At 44.4% G+C, this 21438-nt stretch overlaps 1 protein-coding gene across 6 annotated transcripts in view; it reads right to left on the bottom strand.

The window, feature by feature from the left end:
- COL4A4 (collagen type IV alpha 4 chain) overlaps positions 1–21438 on the bottom strand; it is a 125021-nt gene that overhangs the window by 14472 nt on the left and 89111 nt on the right. For all 6 annotated transcript variants that reach the window (XR_003093308.1, XM_025200439.1, XM_025200441.1 and 3 more), the window contains 7 exons: positions 16038–16109; positions 14398–14526; positions 9956–10063; positions 7047–7202; positions 6217–6315; positions 4229–4237; positions 2490–2624 (listed from right to left, as the gene is read on the bottom strand). Coding sequence is in view for 5 of the 6 variants with exons in the window: in XM_025200439.1 (XP_025056224.1) it covers positions 2490–2624; positions 4229–4237; positions 6217–6315; positions 7047–7202; positions 9956–10063; positions 14398–14526; positions 16038–16109 (708 nt within the window). In the remaining variant the exon portion in view is untranslated. The remainder of the gene's footprint in view (positions 1–2489; positions 2625–4228; positions 4238–6216; positions 6316–7046; positions 7203–9955; positions 10064–14397; positions 14527–16037; positions 16110–21438) is intronic.

The following is a 21438-nucleotide window of genomic DNA, read 5'->3' as shown; positions in this document are numbered from 1 at the left end:
CTCTGGTCGTTTTGACCATCCTGGTCCTGGCCCCAGCATGGGCCAGTCGAGGGTCCTCTCTCGTTCGGGTCAGGTCTCTAGCCGCTCACTCTCTCCCAGGATCTGCCTTCTGGACCCTTCACAAACACAGGGGTTACCCACCCGGTGGTGGGGGCTAGGTGTTAAGGCGTCCAGACCCGCCTTTCACCGAGGTGGTAACTGGCCTGGCATTTCCTGGGGGCTCCCGCACCACTGAGAGCCCCACCAGGCCACCCACTCCCGGCAGGGTGCAGTTTTACGTCATGCCCAGGACCAGGAGCCTCCTTACCATCCCCTACAGCTCCTCCCTTACCTCCAGATGATCTCAGCAGCCCTCTGGCCAGGTAATGTTGTTGCCTGACCCCCCAGCAGCCAAACTGCCCTGTTTATATAGGCAGCCCTTGACTCCAAAATGGCTGCCCTCATCAGGCACCTGGTGGCCATCAGCTCCAGGCCCTTAAAGTGGCAGGCACACACAGGCCCTGCCACAAATGGTCTTGTTCTTGCACTAGTCAAATTATCCTTTCTCCTGCATTTCTCTTGTCTGTTAGCTACTCCTGTTAATAATGTCCTCCTTCTAATTCACAGTCCAGCTTCATCCCTCTAAGCAGACTTATTATTTACATATGGAATTTTACACAGACCTTTGTTCTATCAGTTACTTAACTTAAGCTGTGCCTGTTTCTTTCTCAGACCTGAGTGCCCAAAAGTTTGTCTAAAGCTCTCCCAGCTCTCCCACTTGGTCCAGGAAAAAAAAATCTCACACACACATATCTCTGTCTTTCACACACACACCCCAAAAAAATCTGCTTTTGCATTTATTTCATGGATGAGGAACACCATAAATCAGTTAACATTTCCACACCAATCTGCTCACTGTCCTTTTGGCGATTCTGACCTACTATACAGGCAAGCCACACCATTTGCGGGGCATAACTTCTCATATCCCCCGCAAATGGCGAAGTCCACGAATAAGGCACTGTGTTCATGAATGCAGTGCCCCCAGCGGCTGGGGGGTGGGGTGGGGTACGACTGGTGAGGACGGTGGGAACCCGGCAGTGGCAGTGGGAGCCTGGCGGCAGCAAGCACAAAACTCCAGAGGAGCTCCGGTAAGCGTATAAAGTGTATTTAAAATGTGGATTTGGCATTCGTGAATATTTGAAACCGCGAATGCCAAACCCGCGAATAACGAGGGTTTCCTGTACTTCATTAAGTTGTGGACTAATGAAGGAATTACAGCAGTGTTTCCCAAACTTTTGATATGCCCAAAAAGGGTGGGGGTGGGGGGGGGGGGTGTGTGTGTGTGTGTGTGTGTGTTACACATATTCCATACCCCAGAGGAAAACATACCAGTGATGAGATCTACTGGTAAAAAAAAAAAAAAGTGACACCAAATATGTATTTTTTAATCAAAGAATGAGTCTCGTATTCCAGTGATTCTCCACCTTTTTACAGGCCTCCCCCCTCCATATCTTTTTTGAATTTTGTGGCACCACAGTTGAAATTCACTAAGATAGATCTAAATTCAGAAAACATATGTGGGGGGGCCCTGAAGCTAAAAAAAAATTGAGAACCCTGATCTAGCTAGTGTTCTCAATTAAGTTAAGTTAAGTAGCTAGTGCTACTTAAGGGCCACAAGGACAGGGTCTCGTCCTACCGTGCTCTGCTTTTTCCACTCTCTGCCCCCTGCTGGCCCGTGGTTTGTACCTCAAGGGGCAAGGGCAGCCCCTGCTTCTGAGGCTTCTCCTGCAGGATCTCACATACTGGCCAGGAATGTGGGAGAAGTGGAAGGGGCAAGCTGGGCTGCAGTGTGACTCACTCTGTGTGTCTGCCTGCTTGCAGCAAAGCACACTGCTGGGAGTATGGGAGGCTTGGCGCAGGGGTTGACTTGGGGGCAAGGAAGCATGGAGAAAGCCAGTAGCAGCAACAGTCCCCAGAGGAGTAGCTAGGGCAGGCGCAGGGTACCAAATGGAGGAAGAGAGCATTTTTCTCCTTAGATGGGAGGGGGTGGGGGTCTTGTGGCACACTACTGTACCATGGAACACCTTTTGGGAATCACTGCATTACAGCAAGTTAAAAGGGGGAGGGACTTTATTACAGAGCAGCTGGAATATGCTAACCATTCATGTACCCATAGTAAACCACAGTAACTTAACCCTATTTCACTGATCGCTAAGCTGCCAGTTTAACTACCACTTAAAGCAGCATAAGACCGAGCCCACAGATGTAACTGAATGTCAGTTAACCCCTGCTCCCCATTTTAACTCCTGATTTGTTCAGTTGTTCATGTCCTTAGCATCTTCAAGAAGAAGGAAATGATAAAATTAAAAGGGAAAAGATGGAAACATTCTCACCCCCTGTACTCAGTTGTATATTAAATACTTATATAATATAGTTAATATATTAAATACATATATTAAATACTCTGTTAGTCTCAAAATATCCATCCAAGCATTTAGTAGAGGCCATACCTGGGAATCCAGTGTAGCCTCTTGGCCCTTGTAATCCTTTAGGCCCTTCATGTCCTTTTGACCCAATTCTGCCAGGAAGCCCTGGAAATTTAGGGCATAAGTTGTCTTCAACTTTTCCTGGTTCACCAGGGTCACCTGCAATGTGAAGTAAGAAAGGAAATTGGATCAAAACATGGATAATGGCTCCCATATGAGATATCAATATAAAAACCCTGTTAGTTTTCAGTATTCAATTGTGTTTTTAAATAGTTTTCTAAAAACTTAAATCAATGAGTCTCACTGGTTTAATTTTGCTCTCAAGCTTTGTTTAGGCAAGGAAGTAATGGCATGATTAGCCTGTCTGTTAAGGTGTGCTAAATGTCTTTATCTTGTCTTCATGTGGCCTGAACTGGTTGAGCTGAAACCTGGGGGAAACCTAGATCATAAGGCTAGGGATATATATTACACATAAACCAGTTTAAGTGGTCAGAAACTAGTTTAAACCTGTAACAGAACAGATGTTCAGTGCACATTAACCAGTCTGAAAATGGCTGAAAGCAGGTTGAGATAAACCTGGTTGAATGTTGCATCAGACTTAACTGATTTGGGTCAAACCAGTTTATGGAATGTCTGTCCCAGACCCCTTGCTGGTTTAAGCTAAACCAGACACACCCATGTGCCTGCATTTCTGGGATGTCTGCTTGGTTACAAACTAGTTTAGCCTAGCCAGATTAAACTAACCTGCAAAGACTGAATCTCTTCAGGCTTTTTGAATATGTGTCCCTAACCTAAGAGTTCAACATACATTACTGATGAAGGCTGTTTATGCCCGAAAGTTTGCAAAGAACAATATTTCCAACTACCTAGTTGGTCTAATAAGAGATATCACTTTTATCCAAAGAACTTGTCAGTATACATTACAGCTTATGATGCTTTATGTTAAGAAGGTAACTGTCTGCCTTTTCTTGTGTAGATCAGAGGTAAGGAGCTAGACGTTGCATCCCACAGGGCTTGCATACATTAAAGAGCAGCCAGAGAATGGCTACAGTTTACCTACTGATGGTCCTTTGTGGTGTTTATTACAGAATGCAAAGGTGAATACTCACAAACATCTGACAGAATACCTGTTCTGATTGTTTTTATTCATCCATTGCATTCTGTAATAAAACAGAGCGACTAAGAGGATCTACTGGACTGAAGTCAATGGGTTTAAGTGTCTGGTTCCTCAAATCTGGTAATAGGAACATGGACTTTGTTAGTGGGTTTCAGCTGGTTAAACGGCTGTGAGGCAGCAGATAAAATGAAATAAAAATAATTTAAGAGACACCCCCATATTTTACATGTCAAGCATATCTCATTCTATATACAGGCACTTAGTTATGAAGCTCCTCATCATGACACTAGTATGATATTACTCAGCCTGGAAATACCACCTATCTATTAGTGGGGGCCAACCTTTTTATCAAACATGTCACAAATTAGCCTGATATCCTTCCCAATTGCTACTTCAATCCCCTTCCCCTACCCAATATTCCGCTTTGCTTTGTTTCCTGCCCTATCTGCTGCTATGCTGCCTGTATTCCTCCTGGTCTGCCACTTGCCACATGCAAAGGCTCCCTGTGCCAGTTCTGGCATTGTTATAAACAGTATTTATCACTTTTAGCTATCAAACATGACTTCTATCCCATGAGGTTGGAGAGCATAGAAAGAAACCTAGACCTGCAGAACAACTTTCTGTCGAAGAAATTTTTCCTGCTTACCTCTGAAGCCTGAAGGATTCAAACCAGGGAAAGCAGACCACAGCAGCCATTGTGATGCAGTGTGGAAACAAGTTTCAGGCATGTAAATTAGAATGAGGAATGGAATGGAATTAGAACTGAAATAGCTCATGAGGGTAATATTAGTCATACTAATGGCAAAATATATAAAAGCACAGGTCTTGGAACACAGGATGAGATTTTTTTCATATCGACAAAGGATCACATATCGATCAGATGACTTCTGTAAAATATAGCATTTGTTACATGGGGAAGTGTTTTTTGTGAGTGGTCAGTCTCTTCTTGTTGGCAGTGTCAGGGCACCTGCACACATGTGGGGAGCCTGCTTTGATGTGCTGGAAATCCAGCATGTCAGAGCAGACTCGACTGCAGCACATAAATTGATGTGCTCTGGCAGCCTCACGCGTCATGTGTATCTGCAGCACAGAGTGTCTCTGCACTAAGAAAATGGCAGCTGTGTGCTTTGAAATAAAACACATTCAATATGCTTTAATTAGCACAACTTGCTAATTAAAAGTGCCTGGTGACATGTCAGATACTCATGAAAAAATGCCCTTGTGTCAAATCCTGCAGTCCTTATTAGAACTTTCACTAGAACCACGTGTGGAGAGGGCTGTCTAGGTGAGGACCTTGACCAGGACTATACAAAAGCAGGGAAATACCACCTCTGTTACATGTTCATACACCCCAACAATCCCCAAACATGTGTCATTGTGGTAGGATTAGAGGTTGGACATGCTTACAAATCTGGTGATCTGACAGACTGCCATATAGAAATATCTGGGAGATTCAGTTTTTCTGTGAGGAGCCTAAGAAAGCAAAAGGCAGGACTGATATAGCACTGACAGGAGCTGACGCAAGGTTACAGGAATGGCTGCCCCCCTCTCTACAAATCTAAACTAAGGGAACAATTTGCAAGGAACTCCATTGCAGCTGCCTTGTGTAAGCAGCAACATGTAAGTGTTATGTTGTTCCTCAGTAGCCATTGCTGTTAGAGAGTCATCTGAATACATGATACAGAAAAGGTTCCTAGGGAAAACATTGCTGGTAAGAGTAACAGAGGTAATCTGGGTTTTAGCCTTTATTACATATATACTCGGTCTTCACTGAATCAAAATCTGACTTCCTCAAAGGAAAGTCTTTTTAGAGTCTGAAGGAAAAGTTGAGTTTAAACACAGGTAAAGACCTCAGGATTTTTTTCCACAAAGTTCCTAATATCCCTTATTCTCTTGAAATCAGTATGCCAGTCAGTAAAAAAGTAGTATATATCTATGACTAAATGAAATAAACAACTCTGGGAACTTTATTGTCCTAAAATATTTTTTAGATTTGCATAATGAGAAAACATCTGTTCTTTATTTTAAGAAATAGTTTCTAATTGGCAAATAAAGGAGTTTCTCAAGATTAATTCTTTCCAGACTCTCATTTTGACACAGTAAGCTGAGGTAATATTTCTTTACTGTGTCACTGGAGTCCCTGTTAATATACTATTGTAAAGAAATGCATGTTATATACAAAAAGGAAAATGGTGGCAGAACACATTAAGAACTTTTGTACTAAGTGGCATCTGTTGCACGTTTCTGCAAGGACCATAATCTTCTGCCTTTTTTTTTTTTTCTGTTGTTGTTGTTAAAAACTTAGTGACAGTATTTGAGCAGAATGATCATTTATTAAATTGTCCTTTATTATCAGTGGCTCAAAATAATGCTATATAACTAAAAGCAACAGCTAACTTTTAAAACTAACCTAATGCAATTCATGACAATTTACCAGAACAAGACTGAAGATAATAATAAGAAAAACAAATCTATTTAACTCCTCCTCAATATATTTATACTCCTCCAAGGTGACTGTGCAACCAGATTTTTTGAGGCTGTTTAAACTCTGTCCATGTAGATGAACATTAATGAACGTGTTCTATACAAATATAAATACCAATGAATGGCAAGGAACAATCAATTCAAAAATACCTTTGGGACCTGGAGGCCCAGGATGACCTTCAATGCCCTGGTCTCCTGGCTGCCCAACTTGCCCAGGAGGACCCTGGGGACCAGGGTTGCCTCTGAGACCTACAAAGAAAATGGTGGGAAAATGTTGGGGTCACTGATATTACTGAAAGATTTACTCATAACAAGCAGTTAAATACAGCATCACCCAAGGGAACTGAAGGCACAGGACATATAATAAGGTGAGGCATTGGATCACTGACCATGTTTTGAGTAACAGCATAGTTGGAACCAGTTTGTGCACACGGGGAAAAGCCTCATGGTATTTCCTGTAATTCTTCCTTTTGGAGGTAGGAGGGGAATGGCACTCTCTGGATTCACTCTGCCTATCATAAAAGAGGGGAATCTAGACCCTGTATTCTTTACAAGTCCCAGAAATCTGCTGGAAGTACAAAGCCATTAATGTTGACGATATTATCACCTTCATTGCCTCTCACAGCTGTCTGGCAATGCAACTCAATTGGAGCTTTCTGCTAGGGTTTACTCCACCTCTGGCAAACTTACAAATCTCTCCTAGCCAGAGGGCACCCAAAATCAGAGGATGCTCCAAAATGGAAAACAACAATGCCTCACACAGCATTATTTTCTGGCTGCATCCTGTTTGGTGGATCACAGTGTGCATCTTCTTCTGCCCTGACCTTTCCCCATGCACAGATCCATGATAATGGCAGTGCCAAGAGATGCCTGACACTCTCTCCTTTCACCTGGCAAGAAGTGGACTCTGCACATGCCTCGGTGGAGTGTGGTCTGGCACATGAGTGTGCAGGTATTCACCGAAACAAATTAAATCATACCATGTAGGCCTTCTCTTCCTTGTTTTCCTGGAAAGCCTTTGGCTCCTTGTTGGCCTGGTTGGCCAGGAAACCCTCTTGCTCCTGGAATACCAAAGTTGCCTGGATCTCCTTTCACAAAGATGATCTCTCCAGGAGGGCCAGCACTGCCAGGCGGACCTAAACAAACCACTGCTGGTAATACTGGCACAAAGCATAGCATTTTTAAGAGCAACTAAGCCCTATGAGATTTTACTGGAAATTGAGGCCCTAAATCACCCAAGTGTTTAGCAAAGTATTACCCTAAGCCTTGCTGCAGGGTAGCGTGGGGATCTCCAGGAACTGCCTCCTGCCCCGCAACCACTCAAATCCTCTCTAGCCAGTGAGAAGCGGGGTAGTGCTATCTGCATTGAGAACCAATAGGCAGGTCTGTGTTGCTTCTGTCCTGACTCTGGGTCCACTGCTGACAAGAGACCGGTGGTAATCAAGTAAAATGATGACCTGAGGCAGCCCAAACTGCATGTCTGAGAGCCACTCTTAAGTTCTCTATCCTGGGCAAGCCCAGAACAGATCTTGGGGTGAGGGGCATTCAGACCTACTCTGAGCTGCTCCCGGCCATTCCTGAGCCTTCTACTCCTTCCTATCGCCAGCCTTTGATGTATCCTAGCTAGGAGAGGTGGGGAGGGGGTGAGGAAATTGTAGAAGTTTAGTGTGTCAATGAGGCACCAGCTTGGTGACCCAGCTGTTCTTCCTTCCCCCCACATTTTTGGCACTGCAACTTAATGGAGTAAGGTACTAGGGCAGTTATTGGCACTGAAAGATTTTCTATTTCAGTTCCTTGTTTATTTCAATAAAAATAGAAAAATCCAAGCTAATAAAACTAAGGTGCTTTTTAATCCCTTCAGCCAGAATTACAGGACTTGTGGAATTTACAAGTCCTGCTGCCTTCATTTGCAGTTGGAAAGTCCAGTCACCTGCTCTTAAACTGATTATAAGATCGGCATGAGGTTCTACACAAAAACACGCACCACTCACAGAAAACCTATTTACAAATACTGCAAGTTTAAAACCTTGTACTACAGGACCAAGTGCCCTGCAGCTTCATGAAGGTCTGGGAGTCCCCTTTCAAAGGTAAAAAGCTCCTTGTTCTAGCTTTGTGGGACTGTGAGATGCTAGAATGTAAATCTGTCATTTGCCCTGGACTGAATATCAACCATTCACCATTCTAGTCCTCCTGCTGATTTCATTTTAAGGGGAAAAGTCCACATTTTGGAAGAATCAGAACAATTTCTCAGGCAGATTGCTTTCAAAATATTAAGTTGTCTTGAAACTGTATAAAACTACAATACTATTTCTGGCAGAGATGAACCCAAAGCAGGAGCTCAGCCCAGGTCAGCAAAAGTAGATAACATGGGGCTGATATGTGTGGCTGATCTCAGCCAGAAAGTACACTTGATGATGGATATGAGACATTCAGTTTTAAAGCAATAGCACATTTGAACTGTGCTATCCAGGAAGCCTGCAGAGCTAGAAAGGGAAATGTTTGAAGACAGTGAAAAGGAGAGGGTCCTAATTTTTTAGTAGAAATTGCAACTCTTGTTTCTGTCCCCTAAAGATTCTATAAAATTAGACTTCAAAATCATAGGCAGGCAAGGTTCCTTGGGTAGATGTGATATCTTTTATTAGACCAACTAAATAGTTGGCAAAACTTGTTCTTTGCAAGCTTTTGAGCACAAACACCCTCCTGAACAAACCTGCATTTTGTATATTGGCTTCTATTCTACCCAGGAGAGCACACAAAACAACAGCAGACTCTCCCTATGCCTGAAGAAGGGTATTTGTGCCCAAAAGCTTGCAAAGAACAAGTTTGCCAACTATTTAGTTCGTCTAATAAAAGATATCACATCTACCCAAGGAACCTTGCCTGCCCATGCCCTTAGACCAACACAGCTACAACCAACAAGTTCAAAATCATAGTACTTATCTGAAAATATTTTTTTCATTAACTTATTTAGGATAAAGAGGGTTCTTTAATGCCATCTTTAGCCTAGTAGTTAGATTTGTAATAACTATATTTACAAGTGTATTGGGAAATAATAAATACAGTCTGAATAAAATTCCTAATACACAATAAATGCATTGCAGTTGGTGCATTTTAAAGGTTTTACTGGAACTCATGGAGGCCTACATATTGCACACATACACATAAAACCTTTATACCAGACCATTAGGGATGTTTATCTCCTTTGTAATGCTTTTTGAGAGCAATGTATGAAAAGTGCTTTACAAAGGTAATAAATATCATTATTTTCATTATAACAGGGTGGCCTGCCCTTCTGCAATTTATTGGATCTATAGAGGACTGGGGAAGTGGTACCTGTAACAGGAAGGCTTTGATAAGGGACTCTGCACATTGAGGCTAAGTACAGATAGCCAAGAAGCCTGAGACTGAATCAATTCAGGCTTCGCAGGTTATTCTAAGCTGTGTTAATTGAACTGATAAGCAAGTGAACAGACATTCACTTTTGATTCCAGAAATGCAGACACATGCCTGCAGTGGTTCAGGCCAGAAGCCAGGCACGCTAGAGCATGCCTCTTTGCTTAGCTGGAGCAAACAGCTTGGGCCAAGGCTAGCCTGCCCACCCTGCAAGGGCGGGTTTGTGGGGGAGGTGCAAAGCATCCTGGGATGCTGAGGATCTGTGAGTTAACTTGAATCTGGAGGGGATCTGAGACAGAAATTCAATAAACCAGTTTAACCTAAATCAGTTACATGTATGTGTAATTTCTGTCCCTGGCCTGGAAGGAGAGCTGCTGCAATAAAAGATACCATCCACAAAAATCTTCTGTTTCTGCAGGCATTCATGTACTAACACACAAGCTGCTAGTAATGCTGAGTTCAGGGTTTGGTTAACGATCACTTGATTTTCTTTTACCTCTGTTACTGCCTGAGCCAGGTGGCCCTCGATCCCCTGGAAGACCGCGTGGAGCAATTTCTGGAGCCCTTCCAACATGTCCTTTAGGCCCAGGACCTCCTGCTCTACCTAAAAGAGCAGATCATATGTAAGCTACTATATTTTCAGCCTTATATTTTGGATTGCAGAAATAAGGTACAAATCTAAGAGAGAAGGAACCAGCAATTCTACTATAGGTTAGGGAACACCCTTCTTGTCAATACGGTGGCAGAAAGGGATCTTGGAGTCATTGTTGACTCCAGGATGAACATGAGCCGCCAATATGAGGAAGCAGTCAGTAAAGCTAACTACACCTTGTCGTGCATCTACAGATGCATCACAAGCAGGTCCAGGGAGGTGATCCTCCCCCTCTATGTGGCATTGGTCAGGCCACAGTTGGAGTACTGCATCCAGTTCTGGGTGCCGCGCTTCAAGAGGGATGTGGCTAGCACTGAGAGGGTCCAGAGGAGGACCACTCACATGGACAAGGGACAGCAGGGCAGGCCCTACAAAGAGAGACTAAAGAGCCTGAACCTATTCAGCCTCCACAAGAGAAGGCTGAGAGGGGATCTGGTGGCCGTTTACAAACTCACCGGGGGGACCAGCGGGAATTGGGGGAGGCTCTGTTCCCCCAGGCACCACCCGGGGTTACTAGGAACCATGGCCACAAATTGTTAGAGAGAAGGTTCAGGCTGGACATCAGGAGACATTACTTTACAGTTCGTGCTGCCAGGCTCTGGAATGGACTCCCAAGTGAGGCGGTACTCTCTCCTACCTTGGGGATCTCCAAGAGGAGGCTGGACAGATTTTTGGCTGGGGTGATATGACCCTGGCACCCTTTCCTGCCTGGGGCAGGGGGTCAGACCTGATGATCAGTTTAGGTCCCTTCCAACCCTAAGCACTATGATACTAGAGGTGTGAGATGTAGTCATCCAGACCGTCGGGTTAATGGTATAATTGAGTACTGAATGATCCAGTAAAGACTGAGGCATTTGGCAAAAAAAAGAAAACATTTTTTTTTAAACAGTGTTCATTTCTTTCTATAAACTCCACTGAAACTAAAATGGCCTAGAATATATCATTCCTTGATACTGATTCCACAAATTGTATGAAATTTCTAGTTTCCGTGACTATAGAAATTATAACTATGTCAGGCTGAAAGAGATTGTGTCTAAGAACTTGTTCTTAGAAATTGCCAGTTAACAGTATGCTACAGCTTCCCTAAGTAGCTTTTTTCTATGATTAGCTACCCTTAATATCTGTTCTAAGTAATCTATGCTACAAATTAAGCCTATTGCTTTTTGTCCAGTAGGTGTGAAGAACTGGCCACCGTCTTTCTTATAACAGTCTTCCAATATAGAAGAGATAATATTTCTGCCAGTGTGCCTCTCCCTCCCCTCCCCTCATTTTCTCCTTTCTAAAGAAAATAATCCCAATTCCATCAACCTTTTCTCATAAGTCATGCCTTCCAAATTTTTCACTTATCTTTGTTGCCTGTTAAATTGTTTATTTCAGAATGTTTCTTTAATTTAATAAGCCCATCTTAAAAATTATTCCTGTTTTCCAAAGTGTTTTAAACTCTTCCCAGATGGCTCTTATCTACCAATTTTATAAGTGAAGTTTGTGGCCCCTGGCGCACACTACATTCATGGTGCTATTAATATGTTAATTGCACCATAAATAGTAACAGTGTAACATGTCCAGCAAATTTGTGGTGCCATAAAGTGAAAAACTGGCCACAAATATATCACACAAAATGTGGATTATTTTTGTGACTCCTTTGGATGGAGCCATAAATTGAATGTCCCCATCTCGATGCTGACAATCAGATTTATGGGTTTGGAATGTGGGCTGGCATCAGGACCAGGGCAGCCCTGTTTCCAATACAGAAAATGAGCTGCTATGGGGCTCCCCTCACTGGCAGCCACTGCACCTGGCAGTTTTTCCTGCCTTGCTCTGCATCACCTGTAGGGGCTACAAAGCAAGGCATTTTAAAATGCTGAGTCCCAGGGAGCTGTGGGAAGCTGGGCTGCACACATGGTTTTTAGAAGTCCCAGGACACTGGGAGCCTGGGATCAGGATGCTGCTTAAACCCTGGGGTTGCCTGGGGCTGGGACAGGGGCTGGGGCTGCCAATCAGCTAATTGTCAGCACTAGGCTCAACAGCCCTAGGTCCTGGTGCTAATCCCCTGGATCAGGCTGGGGACAGCCTGAACCAGAACCAAGTTTGCCCATGCCAGATGCCACTGCTCAGCTGAGCATTGACGCTAGACATGGGGCATTCCTAGGGACCAGGACAGACACACCCTGCCTAATCTGGAAATTAGGCTGGAGGCAGCTCTGCGGTGGTGCAACTGGGATATGAGGAATGTTACGCCCCATCCCAAAACATTGTGTGTCCTGCTTTGGATGAGACATAAAATTCCTCAATCCCAATCATGTCATTACTGTAACATCTGCCAGGGCCCTGTCTGACATCAGAGTTGTTAAGGTAAGTACTGAATAAAACTGGACTTGACACAAATCACGAAATGTCCTCTCAACTTGACTGCAAACCACTGATAAGTACTCTGAAAACAATTTTTAATCATTTGTGCATCATTTAATCATTATTTGTACAGTAATTTAATGTAGACCATAATTTCCTAATTTATTTATGAGAATGTCAAGTGGGACAGAGTTAGAAGTATTACCAAAGTCAATATATACTGCTTCTACTGCTTGCTTCTCATCCACTGGGACAGTTACCTCATCAAAGAAGGAAATTGGTTTGTTCTTGACAGTTCCACAATGGCTGTTTCACCAAGTTATCCTCTAGGAGGCACAACTCCATGCTGCTGCTGCTGGGTGGTCAGGGGGTGCCTTGCCATGGCTGGCATGGGGCTTCTGGCAGTGGCACCAAGCCTGCCCGTCCTACCGCAACAGGTCCCACCCGTTGGGCCATGGAGGTCCCCAGGGAGAGGGCAGCTGGGTGTGGAGCCCACAGCAGGCAGTAGGCAGTCCACATCTGCCCCCACCACAGGCTCTGCTCCAGCTGTGCTGCCCATGTAGGGGAGGGGCACCTGGGGGGCTGTGCGTTGGGGGTGAGGGGCAGGGCTGTGGGAGCTGTGGGTTGGGACCGAGAAGTACCTGGCAGGTGGTGTTTGCGGGTTGGGAGTGAGGGGCGATGTTGTGGAAATGGGGTCATGATGACGAAAAAGTTGGGAAGCACTGCTCTAGGTCCTTACAAACAATAAACAGTTTCAGAATCTTTCAATGGATCAAAATTAGGCCTGTTGACCTATAATTCCCTGGATTCTCCTCCCCCCGCCACCCCACCCCTTTCTTAAATATAGGCATTGTGTTTAGCCTTTTATGGTTCTCTGTGACCTCCCAGCCTCCTTGAGTTGAAGATAATCTCCAACACTTCAGAGAATGCTTTGTTCATTTCCTTAAAACCTCTTCACCAAATACATTTTATTTACATTAATATTCTTTAAATTCTTCCTTCCATACTGTGGCCTCTATTCCTGCTTTCCCAGTTAAAAATAACTGTGTTAAACATTTGATTACACATAACCATTTATGTGAGAACTGAAGCAAAAGAGACAGACATTTATTCCAGCCTCCTTTTCTGTATCATATGGTGTTTTTTCTTCTTTCTCCTTCAGTAATGGACCTTTCCCTCATGTAAATGTAATTTTAGAATTGTATCTTCTCATCTTTTATGGCCTTTGCTAGTTTTAATTCACTTTGCACCTCAGCCTTCTGATTGGTGCTTATGCTATTTCTTCATATCTATCCCCTAGTTATATGTATGCTTTACTTTTGAATTATTCCTTTCAGATTTTCCTATCATTAAACAGCTCCTGAGAAAGACATGTTAGTCTCTTACTATATTTCCTATGTTTTTCTACAGCAGGATACTTTGCTGTTGTATCCTTAACATGGTGTTGTAGTAACTGCCAGGTCTCTACACTCCTTTTCCCTGAGAATTTCTTCCCAAGATGAGATCTTAACTGTTCCCTGATTTTGTCCATTGTCTTTAATCTTCTGCTTTCACTCCTTCCTTGTACAAAGTCAGAAGGTGTCAATGCACTAGAATGAGAAAAATCATTCTCCTAATGAAGAGATCCCAAAGACATAGTTCATATGCACACTGACCAGGTGGATAAGACTACCTGAGTTTTCATTTTAGCATTGCAGTTCATTTCTGGAAGTGCATATAACTACAGCCATTGAGGCACTGAATGTCCAGACACAGTCTGGCCTTTGGATACTGTCTCAATGATCCAAATAGGGATGGAAGGTTTGGGCAGCCTCCACTCCTCCACACTCCTGTGTTAGCATATGCCTCAAAGGTCCTGGTGACCTCTCATGCATACACCATGATACAGAAGGACCAACGGTTGCCTAATCAACACTGGGGAGGAACGCATTTCTTACCTGGCAGTCCTAGCAGGCCTGTTTCTCCAGGAGGACCTGGAAGAGAAATTCCTGGCTGTCCAGATTCACCTTTGTCTCCTTTTAGTCCAGCTTCTCCTTGGTATCCTGGATGCCCTGTATTGCTGTGACCTTCATAGGAAAATAATTATGGTACATGAAATCTACCATGAATGTAAATAAAGATGCACAGCATTAAATACCAGCTGTGGAAGTTCTTCTTTTTAAGATCACCCTAACATTTGCTTCTACTTCTCATGTGGAAGCTGAATGGAGTTTTGAATCTGACCTTCATTCACCTCAATTCAAAAATGTTAAGATCCTTGCTGCAGTACTCTTTGGGTTGTATTTTATGATGCATGATTATCTCCCTTAATTGGAAATATTACTTTTTGGCTTTTTTCATAATTCAATGTCTCAACATTTACTTATAATCACAAGCTGTGGAGTGGAGCTTGGCATCAATATTAATAATGATTTGTAGAGTGTTTTTTGAAAACTGCAAATAGATTAGCAGGGGTGAAATCCCAGCTCTGCTGAAGTCCATTGCAAAGCTCCCACTGAATTTAATGGGGCCAGAATTTTTCCCCCATAAGTCTCCTTTTATACTGTTGTTTTTTATATAAGAAAACTCTGTGACTTGGCTTCACTTGGAACTTTTCACTGATCACTTTCATGGTAAAAATAGGTTTGAAGGATTCTAGCAAAACTGTTGGACTATTAAAACAAGGAGCTTTGGGCGTGTGTAGATGAAACAAGGGCCCTAAATTGAAGTGGTGGGTTTTAAAAAACAACACTTCAATTTACAGCTGATTAAACCCCCCATGTCCTGCACACACCCTGCTGACTTACCTGCCTCTCTGGCGGGGAGGGGAGGACAAGCTGCCAGTGGGTGGAGCACTCCCTGGGCTGCTGGGGGTGCAGGGACCGTCCCTTCTCTCTGCAGCTGCTGCATTCCCCCCCCCCCCCCCCCCCACCCCGCACACCCCCCCTCCCCCCAAGCGGCACCCACCCTTAGGCATCTGGCTCGGGTGGTCCTGGGGGGCACTGCAGCCATGGAGAGAGGCACCGGGCCCCTGCACAGCTCAGGCAGGCAGGCAGGCTCCATGGAGGAAAGAAAAAAAAGATCAGGCTCGCCACTTTTCTTAGGCAGAGCAGCTTTTCTGGGCTGCTGTCAGGCTGCCTGCAGAGCTTCCTGCAGAGCTGTGGAGCTACGTGGAGCCCGGTGCTTCACTCCATGGCTGTAGCGGCAGGAAACTAAAACTCCTTGAAGTAGTTTTCATTTGCTGCATCCCAAGTCATTTAAGGCATATTACGTCACCGAAGTTCCTACAGCGGCTGGAATTAATGCACAATATGCTGCCAACATGTGCAAACACCGACCCTATTAAAGTGGTGCAGAAGCATTTAGCCTGCTTTAAAGGGTCATGCACACGTTTCTCATTTTGTCTACACACGCCCATTAAGTCTTTTTACCACAAATGATTTCTGGTGTGTCACAGTAGATCACTAACCTTCAGTTTTGTCTTAAAGTTTATCATTAATGTCTTCTGGACCAGCTGTACATCAAAATATAGCGTACCATCCAATATGTGCCTTTGAAAAGAATTTGTGCTCTCTATGTAAATAATGTTATTCTTTACCTGGAACTCCTGGTGAACCCTTTTGCCCTTGCAGTCCGTTCAAGCCATCTAATCCAGGCAATCCAGACATACCTAGAAGTATTGCAGATGTACTTAGGAACATGACAAAATCCTTCAGAACATTCATTGAAAAGGTAAATAATGTATAAAATAACTGAATGCATGTTTCTTATTCAATATGCATTTTTTTTTAAGTGTTTTGACAATGGAAGAGTGGTCTGCATGGGAAAGTGTCATTTGTAGATTCACAGGTGGCAAAAGAAAGTGAAACTAGCAAAAGTAATTCCCCTTTTTTATTCTCAATAAGAACATCTACCTGTTAATCCTGTAGGATATGCCTAGGCTGCAGTCTCGTCTTGGCAGCATAGAGCTCTCCAATTTTCCCACATGTACCATTACCTGCCATGGCTAGACAGCTACTGGTATTTGAGCTAACTAGTCTCAGACTGGCTCAGATCTCTCTGTGCTACTGTCTCACGCTATTTCTGTGATTGTAGTGTATGCATACCTGAGTAGTTTACTTTGAAAAGTGACCTTAAAATGGCACAGCATCTGTTCAATTAATTCACAGTTATAATCTACCTGTTTTAGTAATTAAAGTATGATTTTACTGCTTTTTTCTTACTTCCGTTAATCCCATGGAAAGAGTACTTGGGGGAGTCCACTCTATTTTGTACAGGATTATTTGAAAAAAAAGTCTAAATCCTCAATTGTGCAAACCCTTTTAAGCACAGTGGGGTTGCATACACGTAACTGAAGACCTGTACTATTGTGCAGAATCTTTGTAATTGATGATGATTTACTAGTGGATTTACCAGATAGTGAGCTGCAGGATAAACATTTGGAAAGAACATCCTATTATCTACAAACTGAGAAAAATAACTGACACAGAAAAAAATAGGATAACATTTTGATCATGTTCAGAATAGAACTACTCTTGAATTACTAACATATTTTCATTTTTTAAAGTATGATAAATACTCTTATTAGTGAACTTATATATTTTCCCAATTAAAAAAAACAAAACATGTTAAATCAAAATAGAAGTTACAATTAAAAATGCAAATTACATTTTTCTGATACTGATGGTATATTATTTATTTAATGCTGAAACAATGGTACAAGATTGTACTAATACAGGATAATTATGTGAGTGATTTTAATGTAAATGCTTAAGTTTTTCTTTTATCAAAGCTGAAAATTGAGAACTTTCACTATTCTGCTTCACTGCCAACATTTCAAATTACAATCAGCTGCACGCACAAGTACTTCAGTTCAAGTTGGGGAGAGAGGTACCTTCATCACAGTATGAATCCAGCATGGCCATATTTAGGCACTCAAATATATGACTCGATTGCTAAACTGAAAACATGGCTTTATTTGGAAGTATCAGGCCAACCTTAGTAATAAAGGGCAGGGGAAGTCTAGCCCATAATATCCTGTCTGCCTTTAATTCACAGCTCTTTTGATAACATTTTATGGCATTTTTTTTACCTTTCCAATCCTGTGTACTGTGGCCTCATCTGTACTTGTAGAGGAGCTCCTTATTAAAGTTTTAAGTCAGAATTATTTAGCCAATTTGGGGAATTTATAATGGCACATCTAAAATGATTACAAACTCTGACATTTTTTCAATCCAGTTTGCTGTTTAAAATTCTTTTGATCTTCAGCATATTCAGTCAGGATAGATGACTTGATTTACTTTGCTTTCCAGGGAATTTCTAATGCATTTGCCAACAATCCATTATAGCATCAACACTTGTAATTCTAGATTTTGGACTGTTACAGTCCCATATTTCCAGGTACAGCTGAATTGGCTGACCTATATCTGAACCATCATTTCCACGTTTTATAGATCTGTCCAGCAACCTTTACTCACACAAGTAGTCCCACTGAAAGTAATGCGACTGTTTGCTAGGGCAAGGAATACTCACATGAGTAAGGGCTGCAGAATCAGGCCCTTAATTAGTGAGACATATCTGTAATAAAGAGACAGTGGTTTTGTTCTGGTGACTGTCCTATAACTTCAATTCCTATGTCAAAAGTTGTTCAGACATGAGATCTATAATGTAAATGAGAAGCAATTATGCTAACAAGACTCTGTCCTTAATAATGAACAATTAACAAACTGTTTTACTTTTGATGATAGTCACAGATGCATCATCACTACTATTACAACGCTGCTATTGTTACTATGTCACTTATTATCTAAGATCTATGCTCTGCGATATACTAAACATACCAATTCTTTTACATTCATATACATGGATAAGTTTCAGTGGCATTTGGTTAATAGGGGGTGCTTGGGCACTGCCCCACCAGCTTCAAAACAACATGATCAATCATGTCATGATTATGCAGGCTGGTCCAGTCCACTACACATATGTGCAGTAAGGCACCTTGGGGCTATCCCCTTACCGTCTCAATGGCGCACGCGCAGTGGAAACACTTGACCAGTTTAAATAACTGAAATAGCTACTTGTTTAAGCAGAAAGCGGGGCACCTGTACTGACACCCCCGCCCAGGTAAAGAGCTGTTGGGAGGAAGGCAGAAGACAGGGGGTGCCATGTGTAAAGACATGCAATGGCCCCAGGCAGCCTACATAGCAGTTCCAGCAGGTAAGTCATCCAGGGGAATGGGAGGACTAGGGGAGGGGGAGGGCCGTGTGCACCGCAGGGGAGCTGGGGCACATTTCCCCACTTTGACTTCCCCGCACCGTACCCCTGGACGACCCACCAGGCTCTGATTGTCCCATGACCCGGCCCAGCTGGGGCTCCATTCATGGTGAATGGGGCCCCGGCTGGGCCAGGTCATGGGACAATCGGAGCCTGGCAGCACAACACCAAGCAGCAAAGGGGGGCCCATGCCCCCCCAATCTTTGCATGGGGCACAGGCAGGATGCAGCTGTGAGCTGCGCTCTGCCTGCTCCATACCTCGCTGCTGCCTTTGAAAGCTGAGCAGCTCAGCGCCATATGCCTTGCTGCCCAGCCTGGGCTGCCCAGCAGTGGGACTCACATGGCGCCACATCGTGTTGCTTTCAAAGGCAGCCGCGAGGCATGGAGCAGGCAGCATGAAGCTTGCAGCTGCAGCCCACCTATGCCTCATGCAGAGATCAGGGGTCCAGGGCTCTTCCTGGGGATGATGTGGGGCAGGCACAGGGGTCTTGTGGGCTCCATCCCCTCCGGCTCAGCAGTGCAGCCAAAGCTGGCCCCGTTCTGGGCCACCCTGGGCAGTGCAGGGCTGGGGCCAGTGCAGGATGGTGAATTTACAGGGGCCACCAGTGCTGGGCAATGACTATGGATGCAGGGGAAGGGATGGGTGCAGCAGACCCCAACCCTGATCCCAGCCCCAGCTCTGCTCCGATCCCTGCCTGGTCCCATCCCCATCCCCCACCCCCTTGGCCCATCCCCCTTCCCCTGCAGACTTTCCTTGAAGGGGGGGAGTGCGTGCATGTGTGCGTGCATTCAGCCCTCCCCCGCAAAATTTTCTCCCTCTGCCTATGTCACCCGCCACACCTGTCTCTGAATTCACTAGCCATGCCTGATACATTTCCAAGTTTATCATCTTGCTACTCAACCGCACTGAAAGAATTAATCCACATAGATCTAATTCTTGCTCAATTCCTCTGAAATTTGTTTTGATTGAAGCTGTCTATCTTTCAGCCCCTGTTCACATATTGGTAATCTATGGTGCCCGCCACTTTAAAGCTTGAAAGCAGGCAGAAGGGCAGCCTGCAGGTGTGGTCTAGCCCTAATTGGCAATCACATGACTGCAAGAGAGCTCTGGGATAGGAGGAGAGGGCTGAGCAGCCTGCATTTCAGATCCAAGGCTCCCAGGACTCAGGCAGCAGTTGGCTGGCTGCAGCCACGGAAGCACCACCTGGCTGAGCTGCTGCTCAGAACACTCTTGGAAGTAAGGGCAGGAGCTATGGGGATAGTAGGAAGCTCCTGGTCCTGGGTATGACTGAAAACTGCACCCTGCTGGGGTGGGACTACCCATGGTGGGGTAGCTCCCCAGAAATGCCAGGCCAGTTGCCTCCCCAGTGAAAGGTGGGTAGGGGTGCCTTACAACCCCAGCCCCCACTACTCAGTGGGTAATTATGAGAAGGAACAGACAGTGGAGGGGGCGGAGCAGGTATGCCTACAGAGGCACCTGAGCCCCGTGGAGGGTGGCGGGGAACATATGACCCCAGAGGCCTCAGATAGAGAGGGGGCAGTAGTGGGACTTCAGAGAGGGGTCAATAGTGCATGTGAGGCCCACACAGAGTAAGGTGCACAGTGGCAGCCTGAAGAACTGTCCCAGGTGGGTGTAGAGTAAGGTTTGCATGGGTGGACCCAAAGGGCTGCACCAGGGATGTGCAGAGTAGGGTTGAAGGGCAACCTGAAGGGCTGAACAAGAGCCAACCCCCACAAAAATGTATATAAGCTGCCCAGAGAGGGGCTAGAGGCTGAGTTTGGCTCAGTGTGAGGTATGAGGCTGGTGCCCACATAGAGTAAGGTCAGTGTAGGGGCAGCCTGAAGAGGCTGCATCGGGCCCAGTTAGAGTGAGAGTACGTAAGCCTGAGGGCATGTGCAGAATGGAAGGTACGGGGCAGGGTGGGTTGAAAGTGACCCAGTGATGGGCGGTACGAAAGAGACCCAGTGAGAGGGGGCAGAGTGCAATAGGCCCAGTGAGAGTGGGTGGTTTGAGTGAGGCCCTATAAATGGCAGCTTGTCGACATGAATGACGGAGGCCCAGTAAGGGACAGAGTTTGGCTCGGCCTCAGGCTAGAGCTATCTATCATCAACTTATGATGCCATCTGCAAGGCATGGGACAGTGTAGGGGAAGTATGGAGCAGTGTATAACACCCCTTGGCATCGGGGCATTAAAATGGGCAGCCTCCCACATTTCACACCAATTTATTAAACGGCAGGTCATGGCAGGCAAGACTGGGTAAATTGCTCCATAGAGACAGGTGGGCGGGCCAATGTTGAGACCTGGCATTGAGTTGGACCCCTGTCATATTTTGCAGGCCCTGGGACAAGTTTAGTAAAATGTAGAAGAGACATGTCTGCTTCAGCCTAAACAAAATGCCTGTCCATACAGAAGAGGAATGGGACACTTTTGCAACTAACAAGTAGTAAGGTGCATGATGCCTTTTTTCAAATGGAAGCATATTTGGAAAATCTTGTCATTGCAGCATGTCTGCTTTTGCTGCAATACATAATTATACTGAGCAACATGATAAACTGCTCCCTGTAGGTTACATAGCAATGAGAAATTTGTCACCACTGTATGGTATCAACACCCCTTGCCTTGCTGTAGATAATCAGAAAAAACTTTCATTGTAAACCTCATTTTTCAGTGGCTTATAATTGAACTGCCCAAGTTTGCTTTAGGCTGAAATCAAAAAGCTGAAAC

The sequence above is a fragment of the Alligator sinensis genome, unplaced genomic scaffold (assembly GCF_000455745.1).
Source record: "Alligator sinensis unplaced genomic scaffold, ASM45574v1 scaffold596_1, whole genome shotgun sequence".
Lineage (NCBI taxonomy): Eukaryota > Metazoa > Chordata > Crocodylia > Alligatoridae > Alligator > Alligator sinensis.
Note: the sequence above shows the minus strand (reverse complement) of the source record. Positions and strands in the feature narration are given on the sequence as shown.